Below are 25,225 nucleotides of genomic sequence, written 5' to 3'. Positions count from 1 at the left end.
ACAATAAGAAAAAGACCAAAGCCTCAACAGAAAAATGAGCAAAGGACATGGACTGTCCGAAGAAATATAACTGAATAATATTTAAAATAAAAAGATATAAAATATATCTAACTTAAAAAGATATAAAATATATCTAACTACATTCATAATTAAATAAATGTAAATTAAAACAAGATACTACTTTTCATCCACTGGGTTAGGGAAGATTAAAATTAATTAATGGATGAAATACTGGATTAATATCTAGTGTGGTGAGGGTCTGGAGAAATGCGTGGTCTCTTAAATGAGGATAGGAGTATAGATTGGTACAGTCCCTATGTAGAGCTACTTGGGAACCATTATAAAAATTTTAAATGTGTTTACTTTTTGATTTAGGAATTCTACTTCCAGGAATTTTTTTTCATGATAATATTCCGTAAACTTACATAAGTACATAAATATACACCCTTAAGAATACTCGTCGCAGCACTCTTAATAGTGGCAAGAAACTGGAAATTGGTATAGCTTCTTAACATATTACTAGGCAGGTGTTCAAAAAATGAGGTAGACATGTACGTGCTGACATTTAAAGAGGTCCTCAATATACTGGTGCTATGTAATAGAGGAAAAACGGAAGCTGCAAAGCAATATATTTGCTATGATTTCAGCAGCTGTGTTAAAGAAATTAAAAAACGCATACAAATATCTGAAAATGTACTGTAAAAATGTACTAATCCTTACCTTTGGGGATTTTGTGAGTATGTGTGGTGGGATGAAGAGAGATATGAGAGAAAAACAGGAGGTCTTAATAGCATTTTTACATTTTGGATTACTTTTATAAAAAAAGTCTAATAAAGAGGAAAAAAAAGTCTAGGGATTTGATTTAAACTAAAGATTGGTAAGAAAGGTATCAGATTATATCAATAACCAGACATTAATGTAAAAGCTTGCTTTAAAATTATCTACATTTAATGACTATCTTAGTCAAAGACAATAAAACAAACAGAAACAAAACAAAACCACTAACCACTAGGATGAAGCCCCTATCTTGAATTAGGCAGAATAAACAATCTATACACAAGCATAACTTTCTCCCCTTTTCAAAGCTCTCAAAGCTTGAATAAGTTTAGAAGACTGTTACTGTATTTATTTTGCTTCTGCTGAGTCACAGGAAATGTAATATTTACTGTCATGCTGTCTTTAAAAAGTCTTAGTACAGTACTATGTTGCATTTACAATGGACTTAAAAGTGATTCCTTGTTTTAACCAGTGTCCATCTGGCTATTAATCTGTAACTGTGTAAGGTTTTCTTTCCTTTTTAAACAAACATACTGTTAACATACATATATCTGTACCCTTTAGAGTTTCTTGATTTTATGGGATGATCATAACTGTGTTAAAACTGTGAGAACAGGGAAGTGAACAGTATTCTGAAGGTAGGTAAGTTAATAGCATTAACTGGCATCTACATTATAAAGCTTATTAGGCTTTGTGGGTACTGATTACATCATCAAAAGCATAGGCAATAGAGAAAAGACTAAGCAGGGAGACAGAAGACTTGTCACTAATTTGCTTGGTCTTGTCACTAATTTGCTTGGTGATACTAAACTCTCAACCTTTTAGGTTCCAGGTGTCATCTATAAAAATGAGTGAAATGATCTGTTTACCTTAATTAATCAAATACAGTATATTTAAAATGGCTTTTTTTTGGGGAATAAATCTAGATTTACAGAAAAGTTGGGAAGATAGTATACATACAGAGTTCTGTATACTTTCTACCCAGCTTCCTCTAATGTTAACATTTTATATAATGATGTATTTCTGTCAAAACTAAGAAATTAACACTGGTATAATACTATCAATTAAAATTTTAACTAAACTAAATAGACTTTTCCAGGATACTATGTTGAATTTACCAAGTATAGCTTAAAAAAAAAAAATTAGACACACTGCTAATTTCAGCTTTTCTAGACAATCCATTTTTACAGAGTAACTCTTGGTCCCAACTCATTCTTTAAAAAAGATATTTTATTACTTGCATATAAATGTTAAGGCACAAAAGATTACACTAGGGTTGCTGTGGAAAACTTCATGAGAAGTGAATTTTGAACAGAACTTTAAAGGATTTGGGATGGGATATAATTTTGGTAGAAAAGAAATGGGTAAGCTGCTGGAACATGTGTGAGTGTGTATTTTTAAAAGTTACCTAGTAATTTCATGTTCATGAAAACCATAGATTAAGGGAGAGAGAGAGATAGTGGACGATTAAAAGGATGATTGATAGGAGAACGAGGAAATGATCAACAATGTCAAACACTGGAGGGAGATCAAGGAGAATGAATGTAGTCTGAAAAATGCCTAAAAATGCTGTTTTCTGGTGCTGGTTTCAGAAGGATGTAACCAGTTGTAAAGAAGAAAGAGAAGTGGACTGCCATTAAGGTACTGTGAAATTCCTGTGTAAAGATGAGTGTGTGCATGTGTGTCCAGGAAAAAGTAGATCCTAGAAATTTATAGCGAAAAAAAGGATAAAGCTTGCAATTCAGTTTGGCATGGGGAGAATTAAAGGTAAAGAAGAAATCTAAGATAATACTGATACTGTGAGCCAGAGAAATCTGAATAAGTGTTCATTGATGGAAATACTGAAATTAGAAAACTAAAGGGATCTAATCCAATTCCTTTTTTATTTTAGAGGAACAATGGAGAAGAGAAAATAGTTTAGGAAAAATGATGAAGAATTTGGTTTTCCAGATGAAGTTCTAGTTGTTGGCAAAACATACAAACTTGGGTATTCTTTAGGATGCTTCAGGAAATGTGGTTCTAGAGAAAGGTGAATAATGAGGGTTAAAAATACAGATACAGAAATCATCTGAAATATGTCTTCTATTTGTATGCTACTTTAGAAGTAAAATTTCCTTTTATATCCACCTCACTTGATCCTTATAATTATGCTCTAAAGCAGGCAAAACAGACATAACTATCTTCATTTCATAGATGAAACACATTCAGAAAGGTTAAGTGACTTGTCTGAGGTCACTCAACTAGTGACTAGGGCCTGAATAATTCAGTTCTTTTTTTGCTACACAATGCTTCCATTTTTTATTTTAAAAAATTAAATTGTTTTATCTTTTGGCCATGCCACACGGCATGCAGGATTTTAGTTCCCCAACCAGGGATCAAACGCACACTCCCTGCAGCGCAAGTGTGGAGTCTTAACCACGGAACTGCCAGGGAAGTCCCCACAATCCTTCCATTCTGAATCCACTTCTAGACAGTAGCTGAAAATAGACATGACGATGTAAAAATACGTGTAAGTACTGACTAAATGGTAGTAGGCAAACATGAAAATAGAAGTGGTTGAATTATGTACAGTATATTTTAACTTTTGAGGAAGCTTGTGGTCTTTGTTGGGTAGTGATCAAAACCATTCTTGAAGAAAAGCTGTTCGAGCCCTGGTCCGGGAAGATCCCACATGCTGTGGAGCAACTAAGCCTGTGCGCCACAACTACTGAGCCTGCACTCTAGAGCTCGTGCGCCATGACTACTGAGCCCACGAGCCACAACTACTGAAGCCCGCGCACCTAGAGCCTGTGCTCTGCAACCAGAGAAGCCACTGCAATGAGAAGCCCGTGCGCCACAACAAAGAGTAGCCCCCACTCGCTGCACCTAGAGAAAGCCTGCGTGCAGCAACGAAGACCCAACGCCACCAAAAATAAATAAATAATTTTTAAAAAATTCAGTTTGTACAAGCACTTTAATCTTTTTTCTTATCTGATGGAAATATTTTTTCTATTAGAATGATAGCCTTTATTTAGGCTATTCTAAAAATATGCAGATGTAGCCAGTTTTGCTGTCATACCTTTTTCTGATTTCTTCTATTACATCTACACAAAAAAAGGACTGGGGAATATTAACTTTCTTCTATGGTTTGATTTTAACTCTTTTTGTATATGGAGTTAATTGGATATATTTAATTCGGAAATAATATAAATGGGTTTTTAAAAAAATGATAATCAGTTGTACCTACACTCCTTATTAGATCTTTGCTTGGTCCAGTCATTTCCAATGTCATTGAGCATATATTAAAACCTTGTTTAAAAATTCTTGGTTGAGTATTCTGCTTCACTGATTAAACTAAACTATCTCACCTTATGTCAGATCTGTACTGATCCACTACTGACCTCACATTCCTTACATATAGTTAAGTTTTAAACAAGGCCTGAATATACCAAAATCCTATATGAATATACTAAATATAATGTCAAGAAAATACATCATAAGATACTTACCACTGGTTTGACAATGTTGGAAAGAAGTGCTTCAAAAGCTTTAGTTTCTTCATCTTTTTCTTAAAAACAAAACAAAACAAAAAATGAACCTAAATGCAATCATCCCACTCCCTTCCCAATATGTCTTCTAAAACATATACCAAGTGGTTGGTATTTGAGAGTTTTATTTTCTGGTTTTTACCTCTTAGTTCATATTCAGCAGCTTGTGGCTCTTTATAGAGTTCTTCTGCCTCAGTTTCTATGTCTGTTTTAACCATGATTACTAATTATAATACCACTATATACATCTGAACTAGTCAATAAGTTTTACAGAAAGTATATTTTTATACTTTAAAAAAAAAAAGTAAAGAATACTCTCTCTCTGGAAAGTCCTTATTTGCCAATCTCATACCTCTTAATGACAAGTTAACTAAGTATTTGTTTCATGACATGCCTTAACTGTGGTTCCCAAAATAGGAATATAATTGACTTGACCATAACGTATAGCCACCACTGATGTATCTGAAACTTTAGCTTAACTCTTCTGAAACATCACTGCTGAAAAGAATGATCAGAAGGTCTCAAAAATATGGGAGAACATTTTCATAAACGTTAATAGGCAAGCCAAGAGGCTGTTAAAGCATTAAATTTGTTGATGGGGAATGGAAATTTTAAAGAAAAGGAAGTAATGCTCAGAGTTCATATGGTGAAAGTCACAGGTTAAAGGAAGGATCCAAGGGAAACATGGGGATTTTGAAACAAAAGAACTTTTGAAGAAAGAAATGGACAATACTCTATCCTAACTACAGAGTATATAAATAGATTGGTGAATGACAGAACTAGTTGCTTTCAAGGACTTGCGTATAAAGAAGCTGGGAGGATTAAAGAGTTTTGATAAAAATCAGCATAGCCTTATCTAGGTCCAGAAAGAAGAAGGAAAGGAATCTGGATGAACTTTGAGTTTTCCTATCAAAGACAAATTTCTCTTGGTTAGTAAAGTTTAGATATAGGTGAAATTATTAATTGAGCTTTCCCAAAATATAAAAAGAAATACCCTAGTAACAATTTAGGTTCTAAAACTTTCCTGTCCCATTTAAGAAGTGTTAGGCTATTAATCGACAGTTTATGTGAAGCATGACGAAATGACTGAAAGGTTAGAATATACTTTTAGTAGGTTAAATGATGATAAAAAGTACAATTAGAATATATTGTATTTTAAATAGTTACCTTCTATTTCTGTATCAATTTGTGCACCACCTTTTCCCCTTCCTGACTTGTTCTTTGCTGATCCTATGTTTACACCACTAGCATTCTGCCCTTTCATAAGCCCATTATGTTCATTTATGGGAGAAGGGCATTTCTGGGGTGATGATGGTGGACTGTTCATTTTATCCTTCTGTGTTCCTTGGCGATCCTTTAATTTTTTCTGCAAACGTTCATATGTCTTACTAGATCTTTCATCTCTAAAGTTGGACCTTCCATGTGTAGAGTGGGCATCTGAGAAGAAATAAAAAATAAGACATTTAAAAAGGTCACTGTCTCCAAACCCATTTATGGCATGAGAAAAGAACAGGAAATAAATCTATCTATATTATATAAAATTTATGTATTATAAAATATTTCAAAGAATAATCTTGCATAACAAAGCTATTTCTGTGTCTCCACCAACTGAGAGAACCAAGCTTTGTGACTTGATTATAACTGTAATCTTACAGACACTTCTTTCCTTCCTCTTTTCTCAACTATTAATCTCCATAGAAACAGCTTGCTGGTATGCTATGACTATTACAGGTGGGGAATAAGAGCTGAACTGAGCTGTGTACAGTTCTTCTTTTACTCTTTTGTAGCCATTACTTTTAGCATCTCTTTGAACTTCAAACATATCAACTAGTAAACAGAAAATCTCCACCCACCTAAATTCCCTTATGACTCAAAAAAAGCAAATCATCACTAAAACACTAAGGTTTTAAGACTCAGCAAAAAGAAGTGAGTGGGACTGTTAACTAATAACAGAATCTAGGTACAGAGTATTACATTTTCAGATATTGTAAACTCAGGGCTGAGACTTAGAATGTATTCATTCTAATAAGTCATAGAGCAATATAATATAAATCAATACCCTCATGAATATTGTTAAATCAGTTGTCCTCAGAGTTCATTTTCATTGTAAATTTAAAATCTGTAGTGAGGAAAATATTTTTCAAAGGAAAAGTCTCAAAAATCTCAGTAAAAAAAGTTTTAATTTATCAGTGATTTAAGAAAATTAGTATAATATTCTTGAATACTGTAAGGATATGCACAATAATATTAAAATAAAACCCCAGGAATTTGGATATATACAAGTAAAAGAGTAAGTTTAGAGCCTTACTTCATATTATACACAAAAATTAACACAAAATGAATCAAAGACCTAAATGTAGGAGCTAAAACTATAAAACTTATAGAAGGAAACAAGCACATATCTGCACAACTTTGGATTTGATAATAATCTCTTAGATATGACACCAAAAATACAAAGCAATCAAAGAAAAAATAAGGTGGACTTCATTAAAAACTTTTCTGCATCAAAGGATACCATCAAAAAAGTAAAGAGACAACATGGGAGAAAATATCTGCAAATCATATATCTGATAAGAGACTTGTATCCAAAATACATAAAAACATTTACAACTCAACAGAAAGATAAATAACCCAATTAAAAAGAGGTGAAGGGGCTTCCCTGGTGGCGCAGTGGTTGAAAGTCCGCCTGCCAATGCAGGGGACACGGGTTCGTGCCCCGGTCCGGGAAGATCACACGTGCCGCGGAGCGGCTGGGCCCGTGAGCCATGGCCGCTGAGCCTGCGCGTCCAGAGCCTGTGCTCCGCAACGGGAGAGGCCACAACAGTGAGAGGCCCGCGTACCGACAAAAAAAAAAAAGAGGTGAAGGATTTAAATAGACATCTTTCCAAAGATGATATAAAAATTGCCAATAAGCAAATGAAAAGATGCTCAACATCAGTAGTTACTAGGGACAAGCAAATCAAAACCATACTGAGATAATACTTCATACTCACTGGGATGGCTAGAATCTAAAGACAAATTTTGGCAACGATAGGAAGAAATTAGAACTCTCATACGTTGCTGGTAGGAATGTAAAATAGTATAGTCACTATGGAAAACAATTTTGCAGTTCTTCAAAAAGTTAAACATACAATTACCATATAAGCCAGTAATTCCACTCTTAGTTATATACCCAGGAGAAATGAAACCATATGTCTACACAAAAACTTGTACACAAATGTCACAGCATCATTATTCATAACTGACAAAAAGTGGAAACAACCCAAATGTCGATCAACTAATGAATGGAAAAACAAAATTATATCCACATAATGGAATATTTTTCAGCCATAAAAAGGAAAGGAGTACTTATCATGGTACAAGCTTGAAATATACCTTGAAAACAGTATGCTAAGTGAAAAATGCTAGATACAAAAGGCTATATATTGTATGAACATTTACATGAAATCTCTAGAGTAGACAAATCCATAGAGACAGAAAGTAGATTACGAGGTGGGGGAATTGGGACTTACTCTTAATAGACAGACTTTCTTTTTGGGATGATAGAAATGTGTTGAAATTAGATAGCAGTAGTGAATGTAGTATCTAGTGAATATACTAAAAATCACTGAACTGTACACTTTAAAATGGTGAATTTTGTTATGTGAATTATCTCAATAAAAAAAGAAAAAAAACACAGGGACTGTAATTAATTAGTGCATACTTTAAAAATGTAGTTATCCAAATGTTTTTATATTTCATTTACTACGCAAATAGAATGATAAATGGACCATGAGGGGAAAATAAAAAATATGTTGTAATAACAGGAAATTTATTATCAAACAGATCTGAGAGGGTTAAAATCCTCAACAATGAACTAGTTGTGACCTTGCAGAAATTACTTAACATTTCTGAGCTTCAGTTTATTTATCTGTATTTTGGAGGACTTTATTGAGGCTTAAGTGAGATAATACATGTATGAGCATAGTGTCTAGCAAAGTTCAGCCTCAATAACCATAGTTGTTGACAGTGAAATATTGGATTAGGTCCCACTTTGGGAATCCAAACAAAATATGCATGGAAAAGGGGTCATGGAGGCAGCTACTAATTATAAAACTACTGTAAGTTACTAGGATCTAGTGGTAAATTCCTTGGCTTATAACCTCAAATACAATATAACTCTTATCTTCCATCACTGGGTAGCTGGTTTTCAGATTAGTGCTCTTCGTAGATCTGTATGCTTCACTTTCTTTCTCATCACTGTGAATCATATTCACACATTCTAATGCATATCTCCTCTGAATAACAGTGGGTTTTAACAATGTAAAACAGTAGTAAATTGTAATATTTAGCCTTTTCTTATAATTTTCTCAGACACATTTTTTATTGATTGATTGATGCATTGGGTCTTCGCTGCTGCGCAGACTTTCTCTAGTTGTGGCCAGAGGGGGCTACTCTTCGTTGCGGTGTGTGGGCTTCTTATTGCTGTGGCTTCTCTTGTTGCGGAGCACGGGCTCTAGGTGTGCAGGCTTCAGCAGTTGCAGCACGTGGGCTCAGTAGTTGTGGCACACGGGCTTAGTTGCTCTGTGGCATGTGGGATCTTCCCGGACCAGGGATCGAACCTGTATCTCCTGCGTTGGCAGGCGGATTCTTAACCACTTCGCCACCAGGGAAGTCCCTCTCAAACACATTTTAAAAAACGAAGTCATAATTAGGAGTAAAAAATGGAAGAGACTCATTTATAGTATTTACTCTGGCTACTCAAAATTAAGTTCATGGGGCTTCCCTGGTGGCGCAGTGGTTGAGAATCTGCCTGCCGATGCAGGGGACGCGGGTTCGTGCCCCGGTCTGGGAGGATCCCACATGCCGTGGAGCGGCTAGGCCCGTGAGCCATGGCCGCTGAGCCTGTGCATCCGGAGACTGTGCTCCGCAACGGGAGACGCCACAACAGTGAGAGGCCCGCGTACCGCAAAAAAAAAAAAAATAAAAAAAAAAATAAAGTTCATTGGACCACTGCTTGAGCCTCACCTGGAAATTTGTTAGAAATGCAGAAAACCAAACCACACTCAGACCTATGGAATTAATATGCATTACTTGGACAACAGAAATAAGTTTGAAAAAAATGTAATATATTACATAATATATATAATACATCTACTACTTACAGGTTGTGCTACACAATTTAAATTTTGTATTTAGAGTTATTTCTTCTACAGATTTACTAAGCGTAAATGACAGGTACTGATTAAATGCAAGGAAAACAGTGATGAATAAAACAGATTCAGTTCTTAGGTGGTTTACAGTTAAATAAGGGAGAAAGACATCCAAGAAAAGAACAAAAAAATCAAATTGTGTTAAGTTCTGTGAAAGAAACAAAAGGTTTCAGTGCTAGAGACTGAGAAGGATACGTTAGGGAAGATCTCTCTGAAAGCTGAAATCTAAAGAAAAAAAAAAAAAGAAGCCTTGCATGGAAAAGGGGGAAGAGCACTTCTGGTAGAGAGAACACCATTTGCAGAAGCATTGAGGCAAGAAAGAGCTTGGTTCTGAAAAACCAGAGGTGGGGCACATGCATGGGAAAAGGTGGGACAAGGCAGGATCTTGTCCAGGTCAGCCGTTTGCAACCAGCATCAATCCTGGCCCCCAGGAGTCATCTGGAATGTCTGGAGATATTTTTAGTTGTCACAATCGAGTCAGGGTGAGGGCTGGAGTTGTGTGCTACTGGCATCTAGTGGGTAGAGGGCAGGGATTCTTCTAAATATCCTATAATGCACAGTTCCTGTCCTCCACAATAAAGACATCCTTCCTCAAAGATCTAGAGTGCCAAGGTTGAGAAATCCTGGTCCAGGAGAAGGGTTTAGGATTTTATTCTAAGTGCAATGGAAAGTCACTGAAATCCATTAAACAGAAGAATGGTCTGATTTATATTTTAAAATGATTACTCTGGCTGAGCCTGGATGGTTGGGGGCGGCAAGAATGACAGCAGAAAACCAACTGGAAGGCTGTTGTTGCAGCTGTCCTGACAAGAGCTGATGGTGGACTAGAACTGAGGAGCAGTGGAGAAAAAGATTCATTTGGGAAACTTCTGAAAGTAGATACCAGTTGAAGTGGGGGTTGAAAGAGGAGGAATCAAATGTGGCCACATCTGGTTTTCCCTTGAGCAAACTGAGTGGACAGTGGTACCATCTATCGGGATGAAGATGGCAGAGAAAAGCAGGTTCCATCATTGAGATTTATGTTTTAAAATGCTATAACTGAGATGTATGAGACAATTTAAGTGGAGTTATCAAGAAGGCATTTACGGGAGTTCCCTGGTGGCCTAGTGGTTAGGATTCCAGGCTTTCGCTGCTGTGGCCCAGGGTTCAATCCCTGGTTGGGGAACTGAGATCTCGTAAGCCGCATGGCATGGTCAAAAAAAAAAAAAAGGCAGTTAGAAATAAAAGTCTGTGACTCAGAGGAGAGGTTTTGACTGAAGATACAAATTTAAGAACTGTCAGTATATAGACGGTATTTAAAGCCATAGGAAAGAATAAGATTATTATTTTGTGTGTGTGTAGTTGTCTGTTTTTCCCAAAATTTAAACTCCCTGAGGGCAGATGTTATGTCTTACTGTTTTTTTCAGTATCTTACAGAACCTAGCAACTTTGGTTAGTGGCATCAGAGGCTTCAGGTTTTAACAGCAGCATGATTATTCCTGGCTAAAAAATTTCCTCAGAGCCTAGAGAGCAGCAGGACAAAGAAGACCTCTTGTTTGAATGTGGCCCCAAATAAATACTGCTGCATGACAGAAGTTACTTCCCCTCTTTGATTTTCTGTTTACTCATCTGCCTTGAAAGGTGATCATGAAGATGAAACATTTAACATAGTGTTTTTTTGTTTTGTTTTTAAATTTTTATTGGAGTAGAGCTGATTTACAATGTTGTGTTAGTTTCAGGTGTACAGCAAAGTGAATCAGTTATACATATACATGTATCCACTCTTTTTTAGATTCTTTTCCCATATAGGTCATTACAGAGTATTGAATTGAGTTCCCTTAACATAGTGTTTGAATAACAGAAAATGATTGTGACATTGTTACCGTTTTTTGTTTCTTTTATATAGTAATAGTACCTATTATATCCAAGCAAAAAATAGCCAACTCCATAAAACAGGAATATTTTTAGATACTTACCTACATCTCCATATACTTGTGAAGACTGATACTGTGTCATATACTGTGTTGCCATGTCTCCAGCTCCAGTTACTGGTGAGTACATGTGGCGTGGTGGAGGGGGCATCATGGTTGGTACAGGAATGAAACCAGGCAGAGGAGGATGTGGAGAACGATGGATGACTGTGTGACCACCAGGATGAAACTCTGGTGCCTGAGGAACCACAACAACTCTTCGAACACCATTGTCTTCAATAACCTACAAAATGAACAACAGATTAAAAGTTTCTTTCATAGGATGTTAAGCAATCTTTTTCAAATATGTTAGAGTAAGAATTTTTACACCATTAGGAGTTAATTAAGAAATTTTACAGAACCAACATGAAAAGATTTTATTAAGTACATTACATACATATGAATTAGCACTGAACAACATGAAGTAGTTTTTGTTATACAATGCAGTATAAATCTTAAAACACTGAGAAGACAAGTTAAATAATAATTTAAACAATGAGTTATGACATCTGGTATTTATCTTACATGATACATGCATTTAGTGATACAGTAAAAATGAAGGGAGTCTCAAGGGAACTTTTGGTTTTTTGTTTTTTTGGTTTTTTTTGGCGGTATGCGGGCCTCTCACTGTTGTGGCCTCTTCCATTGCGGAGCACAGGCTCCGGACGCGCGGGCTCAGTGGCCATGGCTCACGGGCCCAGCTGCCCCGCGGCATGTGGGATCTTCCTGGACCGGGGCATGAACCCGTGTCCCCTGCATCGGCAGGCGGACTCTCAACCACTGTGCCACCAGGGAAGCCCTCAAGGGAACTTTTGGTTTGAACAAAATATGGGAAAAAAGCTGGATCCAGACTCCTAAGATCAACCATATATTGAATTCAGGTATAAAACTCTTAGGACCATGACCAGAACACTTTTAATAACTGAAGATCATTTCAAGGGAGGCAAACACCTCATATATTAACTCCCAGTTAAGAAAAATATCTGTGGCTCTGAGTCGTAGAAATTACATGTTTTTAAATAGGGTTCACACTGTGGCAAAGGATTTTTTAAAACGCCAGATTTATTCCTTTTGAACCTCACTGGACAACAAGGACATACAGGAAGGCCTAAAAAGATACAAGATTTAACCTCAAAATTAGAAATCCTTCTACTAAAACAGGGTCCTTAATCTTTTAGACTTCAATGATTACTACTGTAGTACAACAAATGGCTAACAACAGAAAATGATTAAAATGTAAAGTGCTAACTTAAAGGCAAATCCTGATATTTTCAGGAAGTACACGTTTTACTATGCTTAAACAAATTGCAAATTTTGTTTATAAACATATGTGCTTGGGAGGAATATTAGAAAACACACTTACTTGGGTAAAGGTAAGCCTAGATTACAAATAAATTACTGCTTTAGAAAGAATATAGTTGCTACTAAATAGCCTATTAAACTAACCTTACCTGTTGGAGTGTGAGATGACTTGTCTGTAATATGGGACCAGAAGAGCAAATGAATCAGTTTTTATACACTAGCTCTAGAACTACAATGCCTGGCTTCTAGCACAATGGATGCTTCATATCCCACCTCTCTCCCTATTTAACTCAGTTCTGGATTCAAGCCTCAGACAAGTGCATATGACTGACTGGTGGAAACTAAATCATACCTGGAAGCCTAGCTGAAGATAATCTGGAAACTGTTGTTTTTTCAGCCTCTAACCTATAGGAACGGACATTAGACGAAGTCTGAAATGGATTCTGAGTGACCCAAACCATGGTGTCTGTCATTAACATACTACTTTCATACTACTTTCTCAACTCTCTGACTCACAAATCTTAAATGATCCCGCCATTTCTGATAGGATTGTACTGTACATACTCTTAAACCTACCATCCCATCTGGTTCCCACCTATCGTTATTGCTGTATCTTCTTCCACACCAAATCCTGAACCCTTAATTCCAGCCAGGCTGGTATACTAAAAAAAACTATCTTCATACCTAACCTACATATTTCTTTATCTTGTACTTTGGTTTATGCCATCCACCCTGTTCACTTTGCTTCCCCTTAATCCATAGCCATGCAAATCCCATCTCTCCTTCCAAATCTAGCAATACCCTCCTCCATTCATTAAAAAAACAAAAGATTTGTTTTTGAACAAAAAGAAATTGTTAATTTAGGAGAGAAAATACAGAGTGATGTGTTTATGCGGGCACATACACTAACAGGGGCAGACAAACATGACATCAAAAGTAAATTACTGAGCATGCTGCATGGTGATAAATACTACGGAAAAAAAAAACAAAAACCAAACAGAACAGGTAAGAGGGATTAGAAGGATTGTGGGAGGGGAACAGGTTGTAGTATAAAAGAGTGATCAGGATACGCCTTATTGGCAAAATGAAATTTGAGCAGAGACTTGAAGGAACTGAAGGAATTAGCCACACAAAAATCTGAAAGAGTGTTCTGGGTAGAGGGAACAGTTAGAACAGAGCCTTTAAGGTAGAAGTGGCTAGAAGGAAGCCAGTGTGACTGGATCAGCATAAAGGAGGAGGAAGACAGAAACAGATGAGATCAAAGAGATACACGGGCTTCCCTGGTGGCGCAGTGGTTGAGAGTCCGCCTGCCGATGCAGGGGACACGGGTTCGTGCCCCGGTCCAGGAGGATCCCACATGCCGCGGAGCGGCTGCCATGGCCGTTGAGCATGCGCGTCCGGAGCCTGTGCTGCGCAACGGGAGAGGCCACAGCAGTGAGAGGCCCGCGTACCGCGAAAAAACAACAACAACAAAAAGAGATACAAAACGGTAGGGGATGGACTTCCCTGGCATCCCAGTGGTTAAGACTCTGCGCTTCCAATGCAGGGGGTGTGGGTTCCATCCCTGGTGGGGGAACTAAGATCCCACATGCCGTGCGTGGTCAAAAAAAAAAAGGTAGGGGAGGTGGCCAAGTCACGTAGGGCTGTATAGGCTTACTAAGGACTTGTATTTACTCAGTGAAACAGGGAAGCATCACAGAGTTCTGGGCAGAAGAGGGATACAAACAAGTGATTCTCATCCAGGGGTGATTCTGTGGTAACACGTGGAGTCACTTCTGGTTGTCACACCTGGAGCTGGCAGCACTACTTCGCATCCAGCGAGCTGAGGTCAGGGATGCTGCCTCAATGCCCTGCAACACACAGGGCAACCCCACAACAAAAAATCACCACGCCTATATGTCTACAGTGCTGAGGATGAGAAGCTCCTGACATACTCTTACAGGATTACTCTGGCTGCTGAGTTGAGAACAGATTGTAGGGCAAGGGCGAAAAAGGTGAAATCATTCAGGAAGCTACTGCAGAAATCTAGGCAAGAGATGGTGGAGGCTTGGACCACGGTGGTAGCAGTGGAGGTGGTAAGAAGTGGTCCACATTCTGCGTATCTTTAAAGGCAGAACAACAAGATTAGCTGATAATTCCAACGCAGAAGTGTGAAAAAGAAGTTTTGGAACGATGGTATTTCACCAACAGTGAAAGGGAAGGCTGCAGTTAGAACAAGTCATTTGCGGGGTGGGGGCCAGGGAAGATTTGGAGTTTTAGGTTTTGCGCATGTAAGTTTGGTAAGTCTGTAAGACATCTAAGTGTAAATGTTGAGTAGGCAGTTAGATAATAGTAGTCTGCAGCTGCAGAAAGATTGGGAAAGGACAACCAGGTAAGGCAGGAAGAAAACTTAAGAATGTGGAGTCTGGAAGTTTCATTAATTGTGTCAGGGAGGAAGGATCAGTTCTGTCAAATGCTGCTGACAGGTTCAATAAGAGGAAGACTAAGGACTGACCATTGGATATAGCAATATGTAAGTCATAGTGACCTCGATGAGAGCAGTTTTAGTATGATCATAGGGGCAAAGCCTGATTGGAGTGGATTTAAGAGAGAAAGTGGGGAGGAGAACTAGAGAGGTAACAGCACAATTCTGGAAAGTTTTCCTGCAGAGAGGAATATGGGAATAGGGTGGTGACTGACAGTAGTAGAGTCAAGCAGCTTAAAAAATTTGTTGTTTTTAGTGAGAGCAATTACAACATACTGATATACTAATCATCACAATCCATCAGAGAGTAAGAAATTGATGACGTAGGAGAGAGAATGCTAGAGTAATGTCCTTGAGCAGGCAAAAGGAGATGAGATTCAGGGCTCCAGCTGGGGCACAGGATCTAAACAGGAGCAGAAAAGTTCGTCTTTGTTCTAGATGAAAAAGAAGTATGGACTGATGAGATGAGAAGGTAGAGCATATAACTCCAGATATTGGTAAAGATGTGGGGTTAGGAGCCAGTAGATAGTTTCTTTTGATTATTCTCTGTGACCCTTTCCTAGACACCACAATCTCAGTGATCTCTGCTTCCTAACAATTCCATTGCATTTATTCTCTATCACTTGTTTGGTATCCATAACACTGTAGTATTTGTTAATTTTCCAAATCCATATGTCTTACTCTATAATTTAACTGTAAGTTTCTCAAGGGACATGTATTAACTATTTAATCCTCAACACAATGCTACAAATAGGTAGTATTATTATCTCCATTTTTTAGATGGGGAAACTGAGGCACAGAGATGTCAAATAACTTGCAAGGTCACACAGGTAGTAAGTGGAGGAGCTAGTAACTGAACTCAGGTAATCTGGCTTCAATTCTATGTTCTTATTCATTTTGTGGGCATAGAATCCACAAACACCTGCCTTCTACTGCCTTTAAAAATTTCACAAACACAAGTGAGATCTCATCGGTTAAAAAAGAAATGGCTAAATTACTTTTGAAATTAAAACTTTTCTTTTGAAAAGAAACATTTCAAAAGTAATGTTTTTATTTTCTTCTGAAAAAGATCATTTCAAATATAAAGATAAACTGAGGGAAGAGAGATTGGGGAGTTATTAACAGGTTGCGGAAAATGAATAAAAGAAACCTCATTTAAAAAAAGAGTTGGGAAGCCCTGAAGGCTTCTCACTTACTACTGCTTGCTGCCCCTTGGAGACACTAGCAAGAAGCATACCTTGCATTCCCCAACCAGAAGAAGCTTACTTTACGTACCCCAGCTGGAGGAAGGAAGATTTTTCTCCTCGCCCAGCAACAGCCCAGCCAATGAGAAGCCACCACAACTAGCCTAATGAGAAGCAGCCATAACCCTGAACTCTCTTTCCTCCAATGGATTTTGCTCAAAAAACCACCCCTTCCCAACCCCCCTCTTTTCTTTATAAAAGAATAGGCCTCTTCTTTGTTTTGGGGACTTGCTTGTGGTTTGCTATAGTTTGCATGCCCTGAACTGCAATTCCTCTGCTATTCCTGAATAACCTCATTTCGCTGCTATAATAACTATGTGTTTTATTTTTAAGATTGATAAGGTACAGAGTTCAGCTTTGCAAGGTGAAGAGTTCTTGTGGATGTATGGTAGTACAACAGTGTGAATGTACTCAGTACCACTGAACTGTACATTTAAAATAGTTATGATGGTAAATTTTTAGTGTGTATTTTACCACAATTAAAAAAAAAAAAAAAGCTAAGATGCAGAGATTAAAAAAAAAAAAAAGAGCCAGAGCAGGACCAAGAGTGTGTGGAGAACTCCACCACTTCCAATAACCACCTGAGCAGCCAGTAACTTCAGAGTAAGGCCAGAGACCTCAAAACTATCTGCTAAGTCTCCAGCTGCCAAGAAATAGCCAGGACATCGAATTTTATATCAACAGGGTACACTGACGGTGATGATTAAAATAAAATCCAGTCATGAAAAGGAAAAAAAAGGTAAAATATCCAAATTAGTCTATTTAAAAAAAATTAAAGGCAATGAGGTAAAATTAAATGGAACTATCAGCATAGTCTGACCACCTAACCACATATGCCATGCAATTTCTAATTAGACAAAGCCCTGCTTTCTTTTCTTTATTGAACACAGACGTAATTGAGAGGGACTGCAGAGGAAGGAGGTTGTGTTTACTGTCTGACATTTTATATTGTGCACCATAATATACATTCCATGACAGATCTGTTCTGTATACTGTTTTCTTCCCAATATCTGGTATAATACACCTAGCATATGACAGATGCTCAAAAATTTTTTTGTTTAATGAATGATATGACCAGAAATAAATTCTATTAGTTCTACTCGAATGCGCCCCTGCTCCCCCCTTAACAACACCAAACTACTAGGGTTTTGTGACTTTTTCAATGCCTACAGTCTCTGCTTCCTCACTACTTTTAGCAACCTACTTCTGTTGCCTCACCCTGAACCCTGAACTACTCCAACTTTAAGCTATTAAACAATAATAAAGGTATTTCTGGCCATTCATCCAACAGATATATCTAATCAAAGTCACTAAGCGACTACAGCCTTTCTCTTCAGCTCTTACTGTGACTCTTCGTCCTCATCTAATCCTCCATCTAATCCTCTAAGTCCCCTTCCAGTCTCTTACACTGCTGCCCATCTTTTTTTGGCTGTTCTCTCCACGAGAGACAGGGAAGACTGAGATCAGACTGGTTTGTAGAATCTTTGAAAAATTTACTGACCTCATTGCGTGCTGACATAAAGGCACAGTGAGATACCAAGTCCAGCTCAAAGGAGTAATCTGAAACTTTTCATGAAGCTGATATAGGCCCTTTCCCCACATTATGAGATCTACAATCCCCTCCCTGTTAGGTGCCCTCTCATCACCATAACAACCCACATTCTATAAAAAACAGGGGAGCCATTCATTACAAGAAAGGCAGAAGGAGAGAGCTTTTGCTATATTACCTTTCAGGAGTTCCATTCAGGTAAATCTATAATATTTTCTTGATAATTCATTAACTTCATCCTTAAAATACCAAGTGTTCTGAGCTGCAATGCCCTTAGCGACTATAAGTTATTATTTGCCAGGAAATTAAGTTCCTTCTACACTTGTCACCTTTTGCTTTCCGTGTCATCATTTGCTTTGTTTTTTGAGTTTTACTGTTGCTGTTTGTTTCTCCATTTGATGTCTCAGTTCAGTTGGCACATATTTCTGCCTCTATGCAGTATGTCAAGTCTCTCGTAAACCTCCCTTTCTTACTTGTTAAACTATAATAATAGAGTTCGGGAAGGTTATGTCTCCAGGTTATAATAACACTCGATGCAATTTTTTTCCCTACCCTTTTACATGTTTTCTTCGTAATAATGATCAGAAAAATATACAACTTTTAAAATATACAACTATATTTGTTCTTTATCACTAAGTATATTTCCCATTGGCTTGTTTGCAAAATTAATATTCCTTTATACTTAAGCTTCCGGTGAACTACATTTTGAACTATATTTAAGCTTCCGGTGAATTACATTTTGCTTTATGCATATCATTTTAATTAACTTTAGGTTTCCCTATCATATTGGATGGTATCTTACACAGTGTCATGGTTAATAAAAATTTTTTTTAAAAAAGATCCATTTTTCTGATCCAACAGTAAAAGTTATGTAACTGAAAAATTAAGTCTGACTATTCCCATTACTGCTGAGTAGAATGCTAAAGTATCAGAGCAATAAGGTACAAATATTATAAAATAAACAATATTGTGGAGCTCTTGAATAGATATGCAAAGGAACTATAACACAACTGGCAATTTTAATGGCGAGTTTGGGTTTTGCAAATTACAAATGAGAAAACCAGAACCAATTAATCCCCAAATTACCCAGTGTATAATACCCTGTCTGTTATTCTCAAAAATTAAGTTAAAATATATGAGTTAATGATGAGTTCACACCTGAAGTGCTTCTAAACTTAATGGGGACATGCCACTGGTAAAATATCAAAAATTTGAAGGTTGATTTATCCTGGCTAAATCATGATTTCTTCTTGTTTCTACTAATAAGTATTTTTGTTAAATCTCAATCTTAAATTAAGATCTATCTTTTGAACCTTTCATTATTCAGCCTCAATATACTCCTAGATATGTAGCATCACTACTTCCTCAGTGGTAGAGCTAAACGGTCCCAACACTGGATTTTAATTTTTGCAGTCCTTGCTTGCCTGACCAAACGTTTTAGGATACATACATTTGCTGAATCCTATTAGTATGTATTGAATTACATGATGATATAGCAAAAACATTACTTGACCCTGCTTGGATCACTGGCCTTCAATAAGAGATACACGTAAGGCCGGGAAGGAGGTGATTAAACCTGCTGCCCTGAGGGGAGAACAGTGTACGAAAGTCTAAAAGGAGACTATAGATGATAGCTATTCATGGATTTAGTGTGTGTGCTACTTGGCTCCTGCTGAGCCAAATATAGCTTGTACTTGACAACAGCCATCTCTGTGTCTTAACATTTGGTTCAACTCCCAGCTTCTGTATTTGCTAATATAATTATGTTTGCTTATGTGCCAAGTTTTGGACAATTATCAAGCTCTTAGTTGTGCCTAAAACTTGGCTCTTTATAAGTATTTTCTAACATCAGAAACTGCGTATGTCAGGCAATGGGGGATGTACTTCAACAGTGATGTTAAAATGTTAGAATCCATAGTGGGTACTTAAATTATTTCAATAATGATGAAACTAGATTTTTGTCCTTGGATTACCACTGTGTGCTTAAAATGATACATTTCCTAGAGATAATCTTAAACTAAGGTTGATTAATTGTTAATTAATAATTAGCCTCACATAATCCTTCCAGTAAGGTTATTGTTAAAGTTCATTCACTTATTTGACAAATATTTATGAAACACCTACTATATTTGAGTTACCACAGAACAAAAATAATAATTAAAAGGTACCTCCCTATGCTCAAGAAACTTAAAATCCCATGTAAGGAGAATATATATATATACACAATTATAATACCAGGTGGTATATAACACATAACCAAAGAATGGTACAAATAACTCGATCTAGGTTCTCAAGGATGGGTAGAATTTCAAAAGGCAGAAATGAGGGAATGAATAACATTCCCCAAATAACAGCATTAACAAAAGCATGGAGAAAGAAAAACATCAAGTGAGCATGTGAGTAGTCATGTTTGGGTGTAAAAACAGATTATGTGATTAGATGTATCAAGAGAAGGGTACGAAGACAAACTAGAAGAGAACTGTGTTAAGGCCTTATATATCAAGAAATCCAGACTTCATTGAGTGGACAAACCAAATAATAAGCACAGAAGTGAAAAAAATCAAATAAGTAATATAGGAAGATTATTTCAGTGGCCTAAAGATATAGAACCTCGGGACTTCCCTGGCGGTCCAGTGGTTAAGACTTCACCTTTCAATGCAGGGGGTGCAGGTTCGATCCCTGGTTGGGGAGCTAAGTTCCCACATGCCTCGGGGCCAAAAAACCAAAGCATAAAATAGAAGCAATATTGTAACAAATTCAATAAAGACTTTGAAAATGGTCCATATCAAAAAAAAAATCTTAAAAAAAAAAAGATATAGAACCTCAACTTGGATGATTATTTGATTGACTTACTAATATTTATTGAGCCCTTAATATAGGACAGGCATTGTACTCAGCATCGAGGAAATAACAATGAATATGAATCCTATATGATCTAGTCCCATTATCTCTCTGACCTCATTGCTTACTATTATTCTGCCTTAAGGGACTCAGTCCAGCCACGATGGCCTCCTTGTTGTTCAGGCATGTTCTCATCTTAGGCCATTTGCATTGGCTGTTTCTGTTCCCAGAATCCTCTTTCCACGAACAGATGCACTGCTAACTCCCAACTGTCCTTCAAGACCTGGTTCAAAGTCACCTTTCCAATGATACCTAGTCTGATCACCCTATTTTAAAATGTAACTAGCTCTATTTTCTTTCTATTACTCACCACCTAATATATTATATAATTTATCCATTTATTATGCTTATTGTTTCCTTTTCCCCACAAGAACGTAAACTACAGAAGTACGGAGGTCCTTGCCTCTTTTTATTCAAGCACCTAAAAGAGCACCTGACATATATGAGCGCTCAATACATATCTGTTGAACACTGTTGAATACAGGAACTGTACAAATTCATAATCTTCTCAGGAAAGAGAATTTATTAACTAAACAGTGTGAAAAATTCATTAAAAGAAGAATATACATAATGTGCCATGAGAACCCCAAAGGAGAGGCACCTGAAAAGGTTCAAGGAAAGCTAATTCTAGAAGGTCATGATTGAGTGAAAGGAGAGGGGTAGAAATTTGCCGTAAAAATAAAAGGTACTGTTAGCTGAGAGAAGAGGATGTGCTATAATTGCCTTCAAAGAATGTCTTAATCATCTTTATGTCACTGGCACCCAATGCAGAGCTTGACACGTGGTACCATTCAACACATTTGTTAAACTGAACTGTGCTAGAGAGAAAAGACTGGGTATCCTCTTTAGGTGGAGAAAGGTCTGAGAAGGAACAACGAGAGAGGTAGGAAGAATCAGGATAGCATTACTTCAAGGAAATCGGGGGATAATCTGGGATAAATCATATGAATAGGGTCAAATGTTTGGAGGTCAAAGAGGATCAGGCTGGAAAAAGGTTTGGTATATACCAGGGAGTAGATTTAGTAGGGTAATAAAGGCAGAATGCAGGCTAAGGAGTCAGTGTGCTAAACAAAAGTAGAAAGTGAGCAGATTACTCTTCTGAAAAGCTTACGAAGCACTTTCTAATATGTTATCTCATCTTACAGTGAGGACACTGAGGCTCAAGTAAACTGATTTGTCCCAGGCCACGCAGCTAGTGAGGGTTTTAAAAATGACATGGATCCAGCTTTTTGACTCTAATTCTCATACTGCTTCCATTCTCCCCAGCATCATGGTCCTCTTTTGCTCTCATTCATATAGCAGTAGGCTTCACAGAGAGAGCAGTGAGTCCACCACAATATCCCACCAATATTCTGGCATAATCAGAGAGGAAGTAAGAGAGGGTCTGAAGAAAATTTCAAGTATAAATTCAGTGCCAGGTAAGAAACTGGCTATTTCCAAAAAGGTTTTGAAGCAATGAGTGCCGACTACACAGAATCTCAGTAGCAGATATTGAACACCTACAGATACTACAGTTTAATTAAGTTTGCCCGTGCAAATAAGTTAGCCATCATTTTTTTCTTTAAGTCAGAGCTTTCCAACTGGTATGTAGGAAAGGGCTACAGGTGTGTGGTGATATTGATCCCCTTAGCCCTTATGGTTGCAGGTCTATAGGTCTGAATTCTCTTCTATTGACCACAATGTGCCATACAATTATTATGGGTGCTTGACTTACACCCATTCACTTACAGTGAATGACTGTAAGAATAAAATTGGAAGTACCATCTTGGATTACTTTTAAGCAAATGATTAATTTTAAAAAGTTAGTTTAGGTACCTTTAAATCTTAAGATAGTACTTATATTACTCACATACCCAAGGAGATAAAACTCTAAAATTAATTCTGTATTATAATTCAACACCCAAAGACAAGGCCAAATGATGAGTGCTGCTAACTTAATTTTTCCTCCTTTACAAGTATACTAAATGTACTAAAATATGTGAAATAGATTTACCAAAGATATACTGTACTGGGTAAGCTTCAGCACTTAAATGGTACTTTTTGTCTGAATTAAACAGTAACATCACGATCACTATTATATAGGTATAAAAAGGAAAATTACATAAAACATACCTGTGGGGCATATCCAGGAGGCACATAAATAGGAGGCACAGAACCATTTGGGGACATCATTGGAACCTGAGCAGGACCTGAATGGGTCACAGAAATGATGTATTAATCCAGGATTACTTAGCAAGCTAAAATTGAAAACAATCTGAATTACATTTTGAATTCATCTAAACACTCAAACTAATAGTGACTGTATTACTATGAAAAGAAATTTAGATGTTAAAAAATAGAAAAGTTTAACTTATAAAGTGCACTGATTGCTCTTTACCTATAGTTGTTTCTCAAACTTGCCTAGTGATCGTTAACAGTCACCTGGGGAGCTTTTTAAAACACACAGGGACTTCCCTGGCAGTCCAGTGGTTAGGACTCATGCTTCCACTGCAGGGGCGTGGGTCTGATCCCTGATCAGGGAGCTAGGTTCCCACTTGTGTGCAGCATGGCCAAAAAACCCCGAAAAAACAAAAAAAACAAAAAAAACCACACAGATTTCCAGGTTTTCCTAGAGATCGCTGTTTAGTATGCTTACAGTAAATGGGGGTCTTGAATCAGCATATTTACTTTACAAATATCCAAGGTGATTCTTATAATTGTGCAAGTTAAGAAACACTGACCTAGAGGAAAATCAAACTAAACTTTGCATATAAAATCAATGAAAAATACAAAAGGCAAAAATCAAAAGTCAAGAGGGAAAAGCAGTAAGAGGAAGAATAGTTAGAAATTTGGGATTTGCTTTGTTAGGGTTAAAAACTTCTTGTGAACGTTTAAGTCATGTCTGTGGGGGCTTGAGAACAAAGAGAAATGCTATACATGCATATTTACCCAAAGAAAATTTTTTTGTTTCTTACACTGAAAAGTTCTTTAAAAAAAACTCAGCTTGTCTTATTCTTCATTTCCTTTCGTTTTTATAGTGATATCCTTTCCAAACAACTTTCAAAAATATTATCTCATTTCCCTTCTCTAACCAGGCACTCTTGGAAGGTGTGTTTTATTCTTTCTAGGAACTAAAATCTTACTTGCTTTACATGACTTTAAAAAAGAATATCTTACCCTCAGATCCTTTTTTTCCCCTGTAACTTTAGACTGCACTGTCCCCTCACCCACTAGTTTTTAATAAGTTGAAATGAAATCTTCTCAGAGAGCTTTACTCATTTCTAGGGAAATAAAGGTACCCAAGAGTCTGATGAAGAATGTAATGAAGGAAGAGTTCCTTTTATATGTAGATTTCAACCTGCAGAGTACATATAATGGATCCCAGTCATAAAAGAAACCAAGGAGGAAAAGCTAAATCACAGGACAGAAAAGAAACAAATTTCACTGGTAGCATTATACATATTTCAGAAAAACAGAATGAAGAGCATGGAGGTTACAGCAAATCAGATTACAGCCACTCTCCTCTTTCTACGGAAGGAGGAGGGGTGAGGACCAAACAACAAAGTAGTGGTGAAGGCTGGTGAAGGTAGGGGAAGGAAGGTGAGAGGTGGGGAAGGAAAGAAAAAAGAGAATGTAGGAAAAAGGAGGATGCAGGTGGGTAAGTACTAAATAGTGGTAAGGAAAGGGTGAAGAGAGAAGAGGGAGAAGGGAGGGAGGAGGGGGAGAGGATAAAGGCAGGAGGGGAGGGAGGATGAGGCAAAGGAGGAGAGGTAATAGGAAGATAAGAGAGAAGACAGGAGGAAAGTGAAAAGGGCTGGAAGGGAGGGAGTGAAGGGGAGGGGAAGGAAAGGGGTGGAAGAATGTGGGAGGAGGAAAGGAAAGAAAGAAGAGGCAGGTAGTAGAAGGAAGAAAGTAGGGAAAAGACTCAAGTGGTTAAGAGGAAGTAAGGAGTGATGTGTATGTGAGCAGACTACCAAATTATACTATATATGACTATAAAATAACTTTTCAACAATACTTTTCCTATCTAAAACAAACCCACCAAATACATGAAGTTGTTCAGAATATTATCTTAAAATACCTAATACTAACTTACTATGTGCCAGGACTTTTATGTACTTTTTTTCTCCTCATAATCATTCTATTAGGTAAATATTATTACTCCCATTTTCCAGCTGTAGAAATTGAAGCAGAAAGGTTAATACAGCCCAAGTGGTAGAACTAGGATTCAAAACCAAGGAGTTTCATTTCTGAGGATATATCTCTACTATGTAATTAGTAAACACTAAAATATGCAATTTGGCAACTGATATAATTTGAGCCTTAAGAACTATGCTCTGA

The 25,225-nt window shown here is 37.2% G+C and overlaps 1 protein-coding gene across 2 annotated transcripts in view; it reads right to left on the bottom strand.

Moving 5' to 3' along the window:
• The window catches only part of FNDC3A (fibronectin type III domain containing 3A), a 160,569-nt gene that overhangs the window by 43,463 nt on the left and 91,881 nt on the right, over positions 1-25,225 (bottom strand). For both annotated transcript variants that reach the window (XM_029209729.1, XM_029209731.1), the window contains 4 exons: positions 23,018-23,094; positions 11,452-11,689; positions 5,472-5,741; positions 4,266-4,324 (listed from right to left, as the gene is read on the bottom strand). In XM_029209729.1, coding sequence (XP_029065562.1) covers positions 4,266-4,324; positions 5,472-5,741; positions 11,452-11,689; positions 23,018-23,094 — 644 coding nt within the window. The remainder of the gene's footprint in view (positions 1-4,265; positions 4,325-5,471; positions 5,742-11,451; positions 11,690-23,017; positions 23,095-25,225) is intronic.

Source organism: Monodon monoceros, unplaced genomic scaffold, assembly GCF_005190385.1.
Source record: "Monodon monoceros isolate NGI ecotype Baffin Bay Population unplaced genomic scaffold, NGI_Narwhal_1 Super_Scaffold_8, whole genome shotgun sequence".
Taxonomy (NCBI): Eukaryota; Metazoa; Chordata; class Mammalia; order Artiodactyla; family Monodontidae; genus Monodon; species Monodon monoceros.
The sequence above is the reverse complement of the archived record's forward strand: the minus strand, read 5'-3'. Positions and strand labels throughout refer to the sequence as shown.